The 16953-nt window shown below is 48.5% G+C and overlaps 1 protein-coding gene across 1 annotated transcript; it reads right to left on the bottom strand.

Annotated features, from left to right (window-relative positions):
- Positions 1-6555: 6555 nt before the first annotated feature.
- On the bottom strand, positions 6556-13705 carry LOC310753229 (procathepsin L-like; the record flags this gene model as incomplete). The annotated part of the gene is made up of 7 exons (XM_083594286.1): positions 6556-6649; positions 8525-8624; positions 8848-9007; positions 9562-9786; positions 10695-10853; positions 11383-11508; positions 13577-13705. 7 exons carry the CDS (start codon positions 13703-13705, stop codon positions 6556-6558), a joined length of 993 nt encoding a protein of 330 aa, XP_083450412.1.
- Positions 13706-16953: the final 3248 nt, after the last annotated feature.

The following is a 16953-nucleotide window of genomic DNA, read 5'->3' as shown; positions in this document are numbered from 1 at the left end:
CTACCCTTTACATAGCTCTGTGGCTCCTCTGCCGCCAATTGTAGCTCTGAGACCCCTCTATCCTTTACATAGCTCTGTGGCTCCTCTGCCCCCTATTCTAGCTCTGAGACCCCTCTACCCTTTTCATAGCTCTGTGGCCCCTCTGCCCCTTTCCTACCTCTGAGACCCCTCTACCCTTTACATAGCTCTGTGGCTTCTCTGCCCCCTATTCTAGCTCTGAGACCCCTCTACCCTTTACATAGCTCTGTGGCTCCTCTGCCCCTATTCTAGCTCTGAGACCCATCTACCCTTTTCATAGCTCTGTGGCTCCTCTGCCCCCTATTCTAGCTCTGAGACCCCTCTAACCTTTACATAGCTCTGTGGCCCCTCTGCCCCCTATTGTAGCTCTGAGACCCCTCTACCCCTTTTCAGAGCTCTGTGGCTCCTCTGCCCCCTAATCTAGCTCTGAGACCCCTCTATCCTTTTCAGAGCTCTGTGGCTCCTCTGCCCCCTATTCCAGCTCTGAGACCCCTCTACCCTTTACATAGCTCTGTGGCTCCTCTGCCCCCTTTTCTACCTCTGAGACCCCTCTACCCTTTACATAGCTCTGTGGCTCCTCTGCCGCCAATTGTAGCTCTGAGACCCCTCTACCCTTTACATAGCTCTGTGGCTTCTCTGCCCCTATTCTAGCTCTGAGACCCCTCTATCCTTTACATAGCTCTGTGGCTCCTCTGCCCCCTATTCTAGCTCTGAGACCCCTCTACCCTTTTCATAGCTCTGTGGCCCCTCTGCCCCTTTCCTACCTCTGAGACCCCTCTACCCTTTACATAGCTCTGTGGCTTCTCTGCCCCCTATTCTAGCTCTGAGACCCCTCTACCCTTTACATAGCTCTGTGGCTCCTCTGCCCCTATTCTAGCTCTGAGACCCATCTACCCTTTTCATAGCTCTGTGGCTCCTCTGCCCCCTATTCTAGCTCTGAGACCCCTCTAACCTTTACATAGCTCTGTGGCCCCTCTGCCCCCTATTGTAGCTCTGAGACCCCTCTACCCCTTTTCATAGCTCTGTGGCCCCTCTGCCCCTTTGCTAACAATGAAACCCCTCTACCCTTTACATAGCTCTGTGGCCCCTCTGCCCCTTTCCTACCTCTGAGACCCCTCTACCTTTTACATAGCTCTGTGGCTTCTCTGCCCCCTATTCTAGCTCTGAGACCCCTCTATCCTTTTCATAGCTCTGTGGCCCCCCTGCCGCTTTCCTACCTCTGAGACCCCTCTACCCTTTACATAGCTCTGTGGCTCCTCTGCCCCCTTTTCCACCTCTGAGACTCCTCTACGCTTTTCATAGCTCTGTGGCCATTTCATACCTCTTAGACCCCTCTACCCTTTTCATAGCTCTGTGGCCAAATGCCCCTATTCTAGCTCTGAGACCCCTCTATCCTTTTCATAGCTCTGTGGCTACTTTGCCCCATTCTAGCTCTGAGACCCCTCTATCCTTTTCATAGCTCTGTGGCCAAATGCCCCTATTCTAGCTCTGAGACCCCTCTATTCTTTTCATAGCTCTGTGGCTACTTTGCCCGATTCTAGCTCTGAGACACCTCTATACTTTTCATAGCTCTGTGGCCACTTTGCCCCTTCCTACCTCTTAGACCCCTCTACACTTTTCGTAGCTCTATGGCCACTTTCCCTTTATTCCAGCTCTCAGACCCCTCTACCCTTTTCATAGCTCTGAGGGGTACCGGGACGACAGAGCTATGAAAAGTGTAGAGGGGTCTCAGAGCTGGAATAAGGGCAAAGTGGCCATAGAGCTACGAAAAGTGTAGAGGGGTCTAAGAGGTAGGAAAGGAGCCACAGAGCTATGAAAAGGATAGAGGTGTCTCAGAGCTAGAATGGGGCAAAGTAGCCACAGAGCTATGAAAAGAATAGAGGGGTCTCAGAGCTAGAATAGGGGCATTTGGCCACAGAGCTATGAAAAGGGTAGAGGGGTCTAAGAGGTAGGAAATGGCCACAGAGCTATGAAAAGTGTAGAGGAGTCTCAGAGGTGGAAAAGGGGGCAGAGGAGCCACAGAGCTATGTAAAGGGTAGAGGGGTCTCAGAGGTAGGAACGTAGAGGGGCCACAGAGCTATGAAAAGTGTAGAGGGGTCTCAGAGGTAGGAACGTAGAGGGGCCACAGAGCTATGAAAAGTGTAGAGGGGTCTCAGAGCTAGAATAGGGGGCAGAGGAGCCACAGAGCTATGAAAAGTGTAGAGGGGTATCAGAGGTAGAAAAGGGGGCAGAGGAGCCACAGAGCTATGTAAAGGGTAGAGGGGTCTCAGAGCTAGAATAGGGGGCAGAAGAGCCACAGAGCTATGAAAAGTGTAGAGGGGTCTCAGAGGTAGAAAAGGGGGAGAGGAGCCACAGAGCTATGAAAAGGGTAGAGGGGTCTCAGAGGTAGAAAAGGGGGCAGAGAAGCCACAGAGCTATGTAAAGCGTAGAGGGGTCTCAGAGGTAGGAAAGGGGCAGGGGGCCACAGAGCTATGAAAAGGATAGAGGGGTCTCAGAGCTAGAATAGGGGCAGAGGAGCCACAGAGCTATGTAAAGGGTAGAGGGGTCTCAGAGCTAGAATAGGGGTAGAGGGGCCACAGAGCTATGAAAAGGGTAGAGGGGTCTCAGAGGTAGAATAGGGGTAGAGGGGCCACAGAGCTATGAAAAGGGTAGAGGGGTCTCAGAGGTATGAAAGGGGCCACAGAGTTATGAAAAGGGTAGAGGGGTCTCAGAGCTAGAATAGGGATAGAGGGGCCACAGAGCTATGTAAAGGGTAGAGGGGTCTCAGAGCTAGAATAGGGGTAGAGGGGCCACAGAGCTATGTAAAGGGTAGAGGGGTCTCAGAGCTAGAATAGGGGGCAGAGGAGCCACAGAGCTATGAAAAGGATAGAGGGGTCTCAGAGCTAGAATAGGGGCAGAGGAGCCACAGAGCTATGTAAAGGTTGGAGGGGTCTCAGAGCTAGAATAGGGGGCAGAGGAGCCACAGAGCTATGAAAAGGGTAGAGGGGTCTCAGAGCTAGAATAGGGGCAGAGGAGCCACAGAGCTATGTAAAGGTTAGAGGGGTCTCAGAGCTAGAATAGGGGCAGAGGAGCCACAGAGCTATGTAAAGGGTAGAGGGTTCTCAGAGCTAGAATAGGGGCAGAGGAGCCACAGAGCTATGTAAAGGGTAGAGGGGTCTCAGAGCTAGAATAGGGGGCAGAGGAGCCACAGAGCTATGAAAAGGGTAGAGGGGTCTCAGAGGTAGGAAAGGGGTAGAGGGGCCACAGAGCTATGTAAAGGGTAGAGGGGTCTCAGAGCTAGAATAGGGGCAGAGGAGCCACAGAGCTATGTAAATGGTAGAGGGGTCTCAGAGGTAGGAAAGGGGCAGAGGGGCCACAGAGCTATGAAAAGTATAGAGGGGTCTACGAGGTAGGAAAGGGGCCACAGAGCTATGTAAAGGGTAGAGGGGTCTCAGAGCTAGAATAGGGGTAGAGGGGCCACAGAGCTATGTAAAGGGTAGAGGGGTCTCAGAGGTAGAATAGAGGGCAGAGGAGCCACAGAGCTATGTAAAGGGTAGAGGGGTCTCAGAGCTAGACTAGGGGCAGAGGAGCCACAGAGCTATGTAAAGGGTAGAGGGGTCTCAGAGGTAGAATAGAGGGCAGAGGAGCCACAGAGCTATGTAAAGGGTAGAGGGGTCTCAGAGCTAGACTAGGGGCAGAGGAACCACAGAGCTATGTAAAGGGTAGAGGGGTCTCAGAGCTAGAATAGGGGTAGAGGGGCCACAGAGCTATGAAAAGGTTAGAGGGGTCTCGGGGTAGAATGGGGTAGAGGGGCCTCAGAGGTAGGAAAGGGGTAGAGGGGTCTCAGGGGTAGCAAAGGGGCAGAGGGGCCACAGAGCTATGAAAAGGGTAGAGGGGTCTCAGAGGTAGAATTGGGGGAAGTGGGGGGGCACAGAGCTATGAAAAGGGAAGAGGGGCTTCAGAGGTAGAAAAGGAGCAGAGGGGCCACAGACCTATGAAAAGTGTAGAGGGGTCTCAGAGGTAGGAAAGGGGTAGAGGGGCCACAGAGCTATGAAAAGTGTAGAGGGGTCTCAGAGGTAGAAAAGGGGCAGAGGGGCCACAGAGCTATGTAAAGGGTAGAGGGGTCTCAGAGGTAGGAAAGGGGTAGAGGGGCCACAGAGCTATGTAAAGGGTAGAGGGGTCTCAGAGCTAGAATAGGGGCAGAGGAGCCACAGAGCTATGTAAATGGTAGAGGGGTCTCAGAGGTAGGAAAGGGGTAGAGGGGTCTCAGGGGTAGCAAAGGGGCAGAGGGGCCACAGAGCTATGAAAAGGGTAGAGGGGTCTCAGAGGTAGAATTGGGGGAAGTGGGGGGGCACAGAGCTATGAAAAGGGAAGAGGGGCTTCAGAGGTAGAAAAGGAGCAGAGGGGCCACAGACCTATGAAAAGTGTAGAGGGGTCTCAGAGGTAGGAAAGGGGTAGAGGGGCCACAGAGCTATGAAAAGTGTAGAGGGGTCTCAGAGGTAGAAAAGGAGCAGAGGGGCCACAGACCTATGAAAAGTGTAGAGGGGTCTCAGAGGTAGGAAAGGGGTAGAGGGGCCACAGAGCTATGTAAAGGGTAGAGGGGTCTCAGAGCTAGAATAGGGGCAGAGGAGCCACAGAGCTATGTAAATGGTAGAGGGGTCTCAGAGGTAGGAAAGGGGCAGAGGGGCCACAGAGCTATGAAAAGTATAGAGGGGTCTACGAGGTAGGAAAGGGGCCACAGAGCTATGTAAAGGGTAGAGGGGTCTCAGAGCTAGAATAGGGGTAGAGGGGCCACAGAGCTATGTAAAGGGTAGAGGGGTCTCAGAGGTAGAATAGAGGGCAGAGGAGCCACAGAGCTATGTAAAGGGTAGAGGGGTCTCAGAGCTAGACTAGGGGCAGAGGAGCCACAGAGCTATGTAAAGGGTAGAGGGGTCTCAGAGGTAGAATAGAGGGCAGAGGAGCCACAGAGCTATGTAAAGGGTAGAGGGGTCTCAGAGCTAGACTAGGGGCAGAGGAACCACAGAGCTATGTAAAGGGTAGAGGGGTCTCAGAGCTAGAATAGGGGTAGAGGGGCCACAGAGCTATGAAAAGGTTAGAGGGGTCTCGGGGTAGAATGGGGTAGAGGGGCCTCAGAGGTAGGAAAGGGGTAGAGGGGTCTCAGGGGTAGCAAAGGGGCAGAGGGGCCACAGAGCTATGAAAAGGGTAGAGGGGTCTCAGAGGTAGAATTGGGGGAAGTGGGGGGGCACAGAGCTATGAAAAGGGAAGAGGGGCTTCAGAGGTAGAAAAGGAGCAGAGGGGCCACAGACCTATGAAAAGTGTAGAGGGGTCTCAGAGGTAGGAAAGGGGTAGAGGGGCCACAGAGCTATGAAAAGTGTAGAGGGGTCTCAGAGGTAGAAAAGGGGCAGAGGGGCCACAGAGCTATGTAAAGGGTAGAGGGGTCTCAGAGGTAGAAAAGGGGTAGAGGGGCCACAGACCTATGAAAAGGGTAGAGGGGTCCCAGAGGTAGAAAAGGGGCAGAGGGGCCACAGACCTATGAAAAGGGTAGAGGGGTCCCAGAGGTAGAAAAGGGGCAGAGGGGCCACAGACCTATGAAAAGGGTAGAGGGGCCTCAGAGGTAGAAAAGGGGTAGAGGGGCCACAGACCTATGAAAAGGGTAGAGGGGACACAGAGAGGCCACTCCTTCCCTCCTAGCAGTTTGAAAGCACGTCAAAGTACAAGTAGATAAATAGGTACCACTCTGGCGGTAAGGTGAATGGCATTTCCGTGCGCTGCTCTGGTTCGCCAGAAGTGGCTTAGTCCTGCTGGCCACATGACTCGGAAGCTGCACGCCGGCTCCCTCGGCCAATAAAGCAAGATCAGTGCCACAACTCCAGAGTCGGTCATGACTGGACCTAACGGTCAGGGGTCCCTTTACCTTTACCTAAAACTATTCCCCAATATTTCTGGGCATATTTACACTGCCGCCACCTACGTATGAAAGTTCCCTCAATCTCTTCTTTATATTTCCAACACAGTTTGGAACCTCTCTTGTACATGTTAGCCAATTTTACTGGGCGTCAGGTACCACCTATAGAGCATTTTTTCCTTTTTCAGATAGTGGCTTCCTCCTCTTCTGAGCACATCAAGTGAAAACCTCCGAGCAATTTCATAAAAGCCATATACCTAACTGAATTCATTTCTGATTTATTTCCACCTATTCATCCACATTGTGTACTCATTGTTTGAGCGGAACTCTCTCCCTGCTTTAGTCGGCCCTCGGTACGAGTGCCAAAGTGCGGACCGCTGGTGCGAACAAAAATCTCAAACAGAACACCACCTACAAAGAAATGCAGAGAAGCTTTGGCTCTATGCAAATATTCACTCAAAGAAGCCAGATAGATGCTCAATTATTATTTTTATTGCTTAAAAGGAAGAAGATGTTGCTCTACGCGGTCTGTTTCCAGGAGGTTATTTCTGCTCAATCTGAGAGCCGTGAAATAAGAAGCAAAGGGGAAGATTGCTGACGATTCGTTGCTCTGAAGCTGATCAGAAGAAGAGGGACCGCGGAGCCTTAGCTGGTTACACGGGATAATTTGCGTATCTTGCAATACCACACGTATTTCTTCCTCTGAGCAAGTACATGTAGCCATCGTTACCCCAGTTGGGGCCCCAGCTATGGAAGGAAGAGAGGGTCATTTTAAGAAGGGCATAGCAGGAGAGTGTGATGCATTTAAGTGGGGTGCAGACTATGTAGCATATCAGCTCTTAGTTTCACATTTATCCAGTCTTAAATTCAGTTCAACCTTTCGGCAGCAATTTGCAACACTTTAAAAAAAAATAAAACATGAAAACTCACCAGGATTACAGTCCCAATTTCTCCTAATAAAAACAATTTTGTATGCAATCTTGCTGGATGTGCACATTCTCGCAAAGCAATCTCCCTTGATAAAATTCATTTTATATTTTATTTTCACCAATATTCAGTGGTACCATGGTTGTCGAATGGCTTAGCTGTTGAACAAATCGGCTCCTGAACACCGCAAACCCGGAAGTGAGTCTTCCAGTTTGCGAATGTTTTTTGGAAGCCGAAAGAAGCTCCTGCAGCCAATCAGAAGCCGCGCCTTGTTTTTTGAACAGTTTCGGGATTCCAACGGACACCCAGAACGGATTAAGTCCGAGAACCAGGGTATATATACACGGCGTGGCTGAAGAGCTGCTTTGTGTAATTTGGAGAAATCTGAATTGTGAAGGCTGCCTGTGCCTTGCTTTGCATATTATTTCCTAAAGTGTAATTTTGCTAGGTATATCTTTAAAATGGTGGTGTACTTAGGGGTGCTGTGACCTTTGGATGAATGGCAGTATATAAACTTAATGGATCACAATAATGTTGGAATCAAGGTGGAGCTATGCAGGTAAAGGATTGAGGATTTTTCAGAATGCTATAAACAGTTTGCTCTATTGTACGGCCTAAATCGATCTGAGAATGTTTTCCCCCAGCCGCAAGAAATCATCTATAAATAGCTGAAATACAGTGGTCCCTTGGTCCTCAAATGCCTTGGTACTCAAACAACTTGGAACCCAAAGACTGCAAACCCGGAAGTAAGTGTTCCGGTCTGCGAACTTTTCTTGGAAGCCAAATATGCTCCGTTTTGAGTGTTACGCTTCTGATTTGAGTGTTACGCTGAGCTCTGTCTGTTTTTGCTTTTTATTTTGTGTTTGTGTTTTTGCAGCTCTTTTTTCTTTTGTAACTGTGTGGAACCCAGTTCAGCTCCTGATTGGTTGATTGTGTGACTGCAGTACATTATTTATTGCTTTCATTTTATGGATCAATGGTCTCATTAGACAGTAAAATTCATGTTAAATTGCTGTTTTAGGGGTTGTTTTTAAAAGTCTGGAACAGATTAATCCGTTTTGCATTGCTTTCTGTGGGAAAGCAACGCGCCTTGGCTTTGGAACGCTCTGGTTTTGGAATGGACCTCTGGAACGGATTAAGTCTGAGAACTACAATACCACTGTAAGTGAATGCTATTCACTTCTTTGGAAACGGCTCTGAGACTTCTCCAGGAGGTTCCCTTGGGGGTTCCCTGGCTGGTGCTGCCTCGCTGCTCCTCGACATCCAGCCAGTTCATGACATTAAAGGTAAAGGTAAAGGGACCCCTGACCGTTAGGTCCAGTCGCGGATGACTCTGGGGTTGCGGCGCTCATCATGCTTTATTGGCCGAGGGAGCCAGCATACAGCTTCCGGGTCATGTGGCCAGCCGGACGAAGCTGCTTCTGGCAAACCAGAGCAGCGCACAGAAACGCTGTTTACCTTCCCGCCACAGTGGTACCTATTTATCTACTTGCACTTTGAGGTGCTTTCGAACTGCTAGGTTGGCAGGAGCAGGGACCAAGCAACGGGAGCTCACCCGAATCATTGCGGGGATTCGAACTGCCGACCTTCTGATCGGCAAGTCCTAGGCTCTGGGGTTTAACCCACAGCGCCACATGATGCTAAATCCTGCCACACCAATGCAACTCTCTCCCACACCTCTCATTCCCAGCTTACCTGTTCTTTATGATCCAATAAGGAACCCCATTTCTATTACCGTAGCCAACCACCAGGACCCAGTGTGCCATCTTATCTCCACAGTGGGAAAGAATGGTTCCTGGACAAAGGGGGAATTGTGGGTGGAAGGAGGGGAAACAAATCAATCATGAAAAGCAGTGAAGTTTGGGGGGCCCTTACTGGTACACCCCAGGGTTGTCTCTGAGAGAGGCAACTCACTTTTGCTGCTGCTGCCCCCGCAAAATGTCACGGCAAGACCAAAGATATTCAGCGTCAAATTTAGGATTCCGCCCAGCCTCTTTGCTATTCATGAGGCACCTTACCTCGAACATACTTCTTGATGGAGGAGCCATCCAGCCAAACAGAAACTGGCCCAATCGTGGCTACAGCTTTTAGCAAGGCAGCCTCATCATTTTTGCGAATCCATCTGAAGCCTTTGATTGTGGCAGCTCGTTTAGAGGCATGGTATCGACATTTCCCAACCTGCAAAGAAGTTGCAAACCAATACATTTTCTATGTTCTATGTGGGGCAAGCTGCCCATGGAGTTTACCTGGCGGGCACAAGCTCCACGCTGCTGTTTTGGGCGGCACGGGGCCCCGAACCACCGCATCACTCCCAGGAGAGATGCCTGGCTCGGGCGCACTGCAGGCCAGACCGCGTGGTAAGTGCAGCAGCAAGGAAGCATGGGCTGTGCCTTTTCCCCTCCTCCTCCTGCCTTTGCTGTTGCTGCTGGAGGAGGCAACGGAAATGGCATAGACGAGCACACCAGGTCCTAAGGAGCCCCCTGCTGCGGCTGAAAGTGGCTTTGCTTCTTTGCAGAAAGCATGTCAACAAAAATGTTTACAGGTACGGGGTACCCCTGCGTCAGATTCACAAAATGTTTACAGGTATGGGTACCTCTGCGTCCCCCCACCAAAAAAGCACTGGTTTAAAGGAGGAGTGAAAATGGTGAAAGGAAATAAAAGGAAGGAGGTTCTGTTGAGCCTCATGAGTATGCTGCACGATTGCAGTATTGCAGGTCTTGTCCACAGTTTACCTTTCCGGTATATGGGTAGTCATCCCATGAGGCGATGCCGTTGTTCTTCCAAACATATCGGAAGGCTGCAGTTGTGGATCCGCTTTTGCAACCTTGGTTGCCCTGTCGCCAGGAGCAATCCACCAAGTTTTGCACACTCAGCGAGACCAGCTTGCCAGTCCGACGGAAATGCAAAGCTTCCAGGGCTCCAGCGGCGCTGAACGCCCAGCAAGAATTGCAGCTACCCTGGGGGGGGGGTGCGGGGACAAGCAATTAGTTAGAATAGAACAGCTAGTTGGATAATCCTGTGGGAATAAGCAGTTTGATCCAGACTCTGTTCAGGTCATTCGCTCTCCAGCCACGTTGCTGAACCCTTGGCTAAGAAACCCATGAATGAGACCCTGAAGGATGAGAACCATAGCTGGATAGAAGAGGAAGAAGAGGAGTTTGGATTTGATATCCCGCTTTATCACTACCCGAAGGAGTGTCAAAGCGGCTAACAATCTCCTTTCCCTTCCTCCCCCCACAACAAACACTCTGTGAGTTGGAAATGGCCACCCATTGCCTCTTCATCAATTGTCAGGAATGGAAACCACACAAGCAAATAAATACCAATAGTATTCATTCTGCCAGTTGCATTATTTTCTGCATTTTTATTATTAAATTACTACTGCCCTTCATCTGAAAGATCACATTTCCTTTTCATTAAAATGGATTGAAAGCGATAATGCGATTAATTGCGTAAGTTTTGACATTAGCAAGATGAACCGTGTAGGATTTAGTGGAAGCTTAAAGCACAAAAAAAGTAGAATATGTGTTGAAAAGCAATGCAAAATGGACACCTATTGGGGAGACCCATTTATCCTGCTGGAGCAAATTTTGATGGAAGAGGAATTGTCTCCAATAGCTTAAGGAAAATGCATAACAACACTTTGTGTTGCCAAAACATTTTGCACTTGCAGAACATGGTTGCACAAAAGACTGCCCAACCAGGTTGCTTCTAACTCTTCTGCATTAATAGATGGACAAACAGCTTTCTTTGGCTGAAGCTGAACTGCAAGAGACTGGAAGCGGAAGTGCGCACGACAAATACAGATGCTCACCTTCGTAACAAACTTGGCCACTTAAGGCTTCTCACGTGGTGTTCTACTCACCTGATTTTTCACTGGGGTGACAAAGCCTTTCTTGCGCCAGTCCAAGGAGGGAGGAATCCTCAGATTGAGCGATCCTTCAAAAAAGGTCGCTTTGCCTTCATCTTCTCTGGCCAGCTCAGAAGTGTGCCCTCTCAAACTCTCCTCAACCTCTTCTTGATTCTGAGAAGAAGAGACATCAACGCCATCACTTTGTCTTCAAAACTCCTGTCATGTCACAGATCGAACTGTGGATCAGCAAACCATCAGCTGAAATACAGCCTCACTCTGCCGTGAACTCCTTGGTGTCTTAAGGGTGCAATCCTGTATACACTTACATGGGGGTGCAATAGGACCAACTTCTGAGTAGACATACCCAGTACAGCACTGTTAAGCTGTTACCCAGGGCTTGGAAAGTTCAACATACTGAACAAGGAGCAGCGTGCAAAAATCATTAAGTGATCCACTGAGACCTTCAGCAATTTTCACATGGTCCTTACGGAACCACAGGTATTAAAGAGCCAAAAGTACATAGAAGAGAATAACCAGGCACTGTCAATTTCCGCAGTTGAAGAAGAAGAAGAAGAAGAAGAAGAAGAAGAAGAAGAAGAAGGAGGAGGAGGAGGAGAAGGAGAAGGAGAAGAAGAAGGAGCAGGAGCAGCAAAGAGACAGGTAGCTGTGAAGTCCAGGATATGAGCCAGAGTCCACTCACCAAATCACGGAACTGATTCATCGCCATCTCATAGGTGTGATTCTCCTCGGAAGCATCATGGTTATGTTTTTCTATCATCTGAAGGTTCTCCTCCCATATCTCTCTCCGGTGGTCTTCTTCACTCATCTGCAAGGAAGCCTCTTGGTTAAGAATGAACAGACAGTGCCCACCAGCAATCGAAATTCGCCAGGCGTCAGGCGCATTTTGCACCTGGCTATTGGCTATTTGCAACCAAGTGAAGATGTCTGGATGCCGGGATGGTGCCTGACATCTCCACCAACTGGAGATCCTTGGATCTGGACTTTTTTCACACACTAACACCCTATTGTGTAGAATTCTATCCGCTGTATTTTATCTGCACAATCAGAATGAATTTTGGGAACCAAAAAGTCATATTGAAAAAATACAACTTTTGACCCTCCCAGCCCCCAAATGGCAACTAGGCATTCCGGTTTGACTCCTATAACCCTGGTTTTGGGAGCCATTTGGTGCATAGCTTATATAGCTGAGTTTCTAACACTGCAAAAACAATCAGAAACTTCACTCTTGTCGTTTATCACCACAACAGCTACTCACTTTCGGTTTTAGTAAAGCAAACAGCCTAATTTGTCAGCGCCTAAATGATATCAAGTGTCAGAACGACTTGGCCACAATACGGAAATTTTGCCCATGGTATGACCATTTTCCATCCTTCAACTTTGATTCTCTGGCACCCTCTCAGCATAACCGAGCAATTCTAAAATATAGACGCGCTTTTACTCTCGCAAGATTGAATGTCTTGCCCTCAGCTGGACTTGAGGGACGATGCCAACAGATCCCACACGCAAAACGTCCCTGTGGAGATGGCCGTCCCGAATCGGTGGCGCATGCCCTTCTGGCTTGCCCTCTTGAGGAATGAGATTATCACCCCTCTTTTATCATCCACCCCGGGTCGCCCAGCCACTGCCCCAGTGTCCTTCCTCTCGGCCGATCAAGATGAGCAGGTGACGGCAAAGGTGGCAAGGTTTTTAGCCGGGGCAATCAGAATAAGATCCACTGTTTGACCATTGATTCAAAGCCCTAAAATGTATTTCATATAATTGACTTTTTATTTCTATTCTTTGTATATCGTGTTGTTGTTTTGTTGCTATGGCCGATGGCTGATGCAAATAAAGATTCAGTCATTCATTCTAACACTGCCACCCATAAGGGCACAAGGAATCCCCAAAGACTGGAAAACTGCCCCTGAGAATGCAGAGATGTTGGGGACATGCCATCCTGTTAGAGGGTAGAGGGGTTGACTGAGGACTTGGTGGCCATAGCCGGAGAAAGGCTACAACTCTTTACACCCTACTTTGGAGAAAGCCCCCTTGAACCCAAAAGGACTTCCGTCTGCATAGACAAGAATGGGCTTGTGGCCTTTGTGGTTGAGCCAGCAAGATAATTTCTATGCCAATGCAGAGAGCTACCTTGCCCCAGGACTTCTTCCCTGCGCATGTTCAGAAACACATCCTGTAGCGTTCCCAAAGCAAAGGAAGGATTGGACTCTGATTAATAAAGTACACACGAGGCTTGACCAGCAAGACTCTGCAAGGGGTGCCAATAATAATAATCCTGTCCACCCCTTGGCCCAGGTCGTTTTATTCACAAAAGAACTTTTTACACAGTGTTCGTAAGAACCAATCAGATTTCCTCTGAGCATTAAAAAAAAACACCACGTGGGACAAGGTCAGATCAGAATAAATTATTTTCACTACAAAGACTACTCTGAGCATGCAGACATATCTGAGAGTAAATAAAACAGGACTAGAGGAATGCATTCAGGTCATAAACAGACAGGAAAGGAAGGATGGCAAGGAAAGAGTATTTACCATCTCCTTGTGAACTCTCTTCCTGGTCCTTAAGATCCACCTAAAGATTAACAGCTACATCAAAGTAACCTACTATCTTTATGTACTAAGGATGCCTGATGAAGCAACTGGCCTGTGTCTCAGAATGCTTCTATGTGCCTGTCAGGTGTAGAGAAAGCAAATGGCAGAGGTGGAGAGGCTTCTGGGATTCGATCAGATGAATCAAATGAATCAAACCCAGTCAACGCCATGCTTTCATCGCGGACACAATGGCTTGATGCATATTTTATAATTCCTCATAGTAATCCCATCTGATCACTACACATCCATATTTTGAAATCCTAGTTACCTTGGCACAAACTCACCTCGCTGTATTCTTTATTGTGGGTCTTCTTCCACTCGTTCCGGTCTTTATTCAGGGCCAGATTCAAAGCCGTGGCAAATGTCCCCAGCAAGACCAGCCCGGTCAGGGCCACCAAAGAGATGAGATGCATTTCTATGTAGGGAAGAATTTAGTCATTTGCCACTAAAAAAAGACGTCAAATTCTAAGCCTACCTGGCTGGAATCCCTTCTTATGTTGGAAGACGAAGTCTTTGCCAAATGCACACCCAGGCAGAGTCTGACGTCAAAAGCGCGAGAATCTTTTAACCGCATCCCAGATACCCCACCAATATTTTTTTCTCGTGTTCCCAAACTCTCTCCAATATGGCTTTCAGTTCCCCAAAATGCAACATACCTCTCTTCCAGCCAAAAGGGTCTTGTCCGTCTCTCCTTGTCCGTCTGTCCTTGTCTCGTTTCTCTCTGTAGTAAAAAGCATCTCTGGTCCTCTTTTTATAGGTGAGACTGCACTCAACATCCTGTCCACAATTCCTTGCGACATTCTTGCCTCATTGATTGTGTGGGAGTCCAGAAAACCCATGGATGTGAGTGCTGGGTTCTGGGTTCATCTTTCCAAACTCTCAGATTGCACAACTTTTCTAAAGAAATAACGTTTTTCAGGGTGGAGCAGAAATCGGTTCGATTTTTTTCCGTTGCCGTTATTTGCAAAATATTCGTTCAGCCTTTATTGGCCTTATTTAGAGAATAAAATGGTTGCAAAATATGTTGGTGGCGTAAGGGTGATATCTCAAGACATCTCAAAATCCATTCGATTTTGGACAGGGATCTGGGCAATGAGTCCCTCGTAACGGCCATGTGAACCTGAGGAGCTAAATCACAGAATGTCCAGAGATGAGAAGAAAAGTCCAGACCAGAGAATAATGGCAGATTAAGTTGATGGATTATGGCAAAAATGACCGGAAGAATCAGAAATCAGGGGGATCACAATTTTCAAAAGGAATGGGGAAAATACGTAATTTATCTTAAAAACCATTATAAAAGGCTAAAATCATTAGTAGGATTGGAATGACACTTGTATGTTGAATTTTTGATAGAATGGAGATGTAAAAAATTTGGATTATTATAAAAGATGCAGCAGGGAACGGTTAACAAAGGACCCACAAAAGGGAGGAGGGAAGTTCGGAAGTTTCTCTGGAATCTTGTTTTTAAGTCGGTTGTTGGATAATTGATTGGAAAACTTCAAATTGAAAAACTAAATACCGTATTTTTCGCTCTATAGGGCGCACCTGACCATAGGGCGCATCTAGTTTTCAGAGGGAGTAATCAAGGAAAAAAATTGATTCCCCCCCCGTGCACTTCTCCCAGACCTTCTCCCTGCTATTGCGGGAGGTGGGGGAATTCCATCTCCCGCAAAAGCCCACAGGAGGGAGAAGGGACTTACTCGGCCAGTCAGTCCCTTCTCCCTCCTTGGGAAAAAGCCCCCAAGAGTAGCGCGCTCTTTAAAGGCTGCGAGGCTCCTGCGGGCTTTTCTATGAGATGGGGGAATTCCCCCAACCCGTAGAAAAGCCCGCAGAAGCCGAGCAGCCTTTAAAGAGCGCGCGGCTCCTGTGGGCTTTTCCACCAAGCTTGTGGGGCTGGCGGTGGGGGGAAGCGCTGCTTTCCTCCACCGCCAGCCTCCAAACCAGGTCGGAGAGTAGCGCGAAGGCGTCGTGAGCCTTCCCGCTGCCCCCTGAGCCTGTGGGGCTGGCGGTGGGGGGAAGCGCTGCTTCCCCCCAATGCCAGCCTCAAAGAGCAGACTCTCCTGGCTTCAGCGAAAGCAACGCGAAGCCTCCGGAGTGCAGGTTTCGGAGGCTTCGCGTTGCTATCGCTGAAGCCAGGGAGCTTGCATTCGCTCCATAGGACGCACACACATTTCCCCTTCATTTTTGGAGGGGGAAAAGTGCATCCTATAGAGTGAAAAAGACGGTAATTTTTTTTAAAAAAAATCACAGAATGTCAGTGTCTGAAATGGAGCCTAAGGAATCAGGTCATGAAGGCACTTGAGTCCCAAGTTGGTTACATTTCTGTAGATTAATGCAAGAATCCTGAACTCTGCATCAGTAGCAAATCGGCAACCCTTGCAACTCTCTCAGCAGATGAGGAACATGTTTTCCAGGAACCTTCCGCCCCGGCAAACGGCAACAGCAAAACTGCTCTACCTATAGCGACGGCGAAGAGGACCTTCTTCGCTGCCTCTATTTTATCTGTAGAAAACAGCAGCAGGAGACCCTTTCAGGTAGTTTGCAATTTAACAATTTCTTAGGAAGCCAGAGTGGTTGAGCTTTTTTTTATTCTTTTATTATTTTGGGTGGAAGGAGATCCCTGAGGGAGCAGAGATCTACTAGGAACACCCCGTGTTCTACCAGTAGATCGCGATCTACCTGTTGGACGTGCCTGAAGTCGATGAATAAATGAGCTGGTTAAGTTAATTTGGATATGCAGAAGGTATTGAAAATAAATGGAAAGAACCGGAGAAAGAGGGGGAAGGAAGTCAAATCTTGAAAAAGAAGTTACTCTATAGATCCCAATGCCTCCGTTCTCAGCTTTCATCACCAGATTTTTGGTCAGGATTAGCTAGTCAGATGTAAAGCAGGCAGAGAAATAACAGAGTAGTGGAGGTCTTCTTCTTCTTCAAATTTTATTTATGCTTTTCAAGTTTATACATTTCACTGATTTTACAATCATTTTAACATTTCAAAATTTGACTTCCTTCCCCCTCTTTCTGGGGTTCTTTCCCTTGAGAGGTTGTGGCCTCTCCTTCCTTGATGGTTTTTAAGCAGAGGTTGGATGGCCATCTGTCAAGGAAGCTTTACCTGAGATTCCTGCAATGCATGGGGTCAGACTAGATGACCCTTGAGGTCCCTTCCGATTCTACGAAAAATCTTGATAAAATCATGCTTCAGATGCTGACGCGTTGCCACAAACCCAAGGATTTCTAAACAGGTTTCCAGATAACAAATCGGTATTTTGTAACAGGATCTTCTGGCTGTTTCAACATCACCAGATGTGCATCGATAGCACCAGATGCTTAATTCAGAGTTGCAAACGGAGGTGCGTGAGCCCATTTTTAATCTGGTGGAAGAATAACAGGGAACAATATGGCCATCCAAATGGAATTTGTTCCTGTTAGCAGGTGGTAAAGTAAACTTGCGCTCTACATGGGGCTGCCTTGGAAGGTGACCCGGAAACTGCAACTAATCCAGAATGCAGCAGCCAGACTGGGGACTGGGAGTGGAGACCATATAACCTGGGACCATTGGCTCCCAGGACGTTTCCGAGCACAATTCAAAGGGTTGGTGCTGACCTTGAAAGCCCTAAATGGCCCAGTAGACCCGAAGGAGCGTCTCCACCCCCATCGTCCAT

The sequence above is a fragment of the Podarcis filfolensis genome, assembly GCF_964270895.1.
Source record: "Podarcis filfolensis genome assembly, chromosome: 18".
Taxonomy (NCBI): Eukaryota; Metazoa; Chordata; class Lepidosauria; order Squamata; family Lacertidae; genus Podarcis; species Podarcis filfolensis.
Note: the sequence above shows the minus strand (reverse complement) of the source record. Positions and strands in the feature narration are given on the sequence as shown.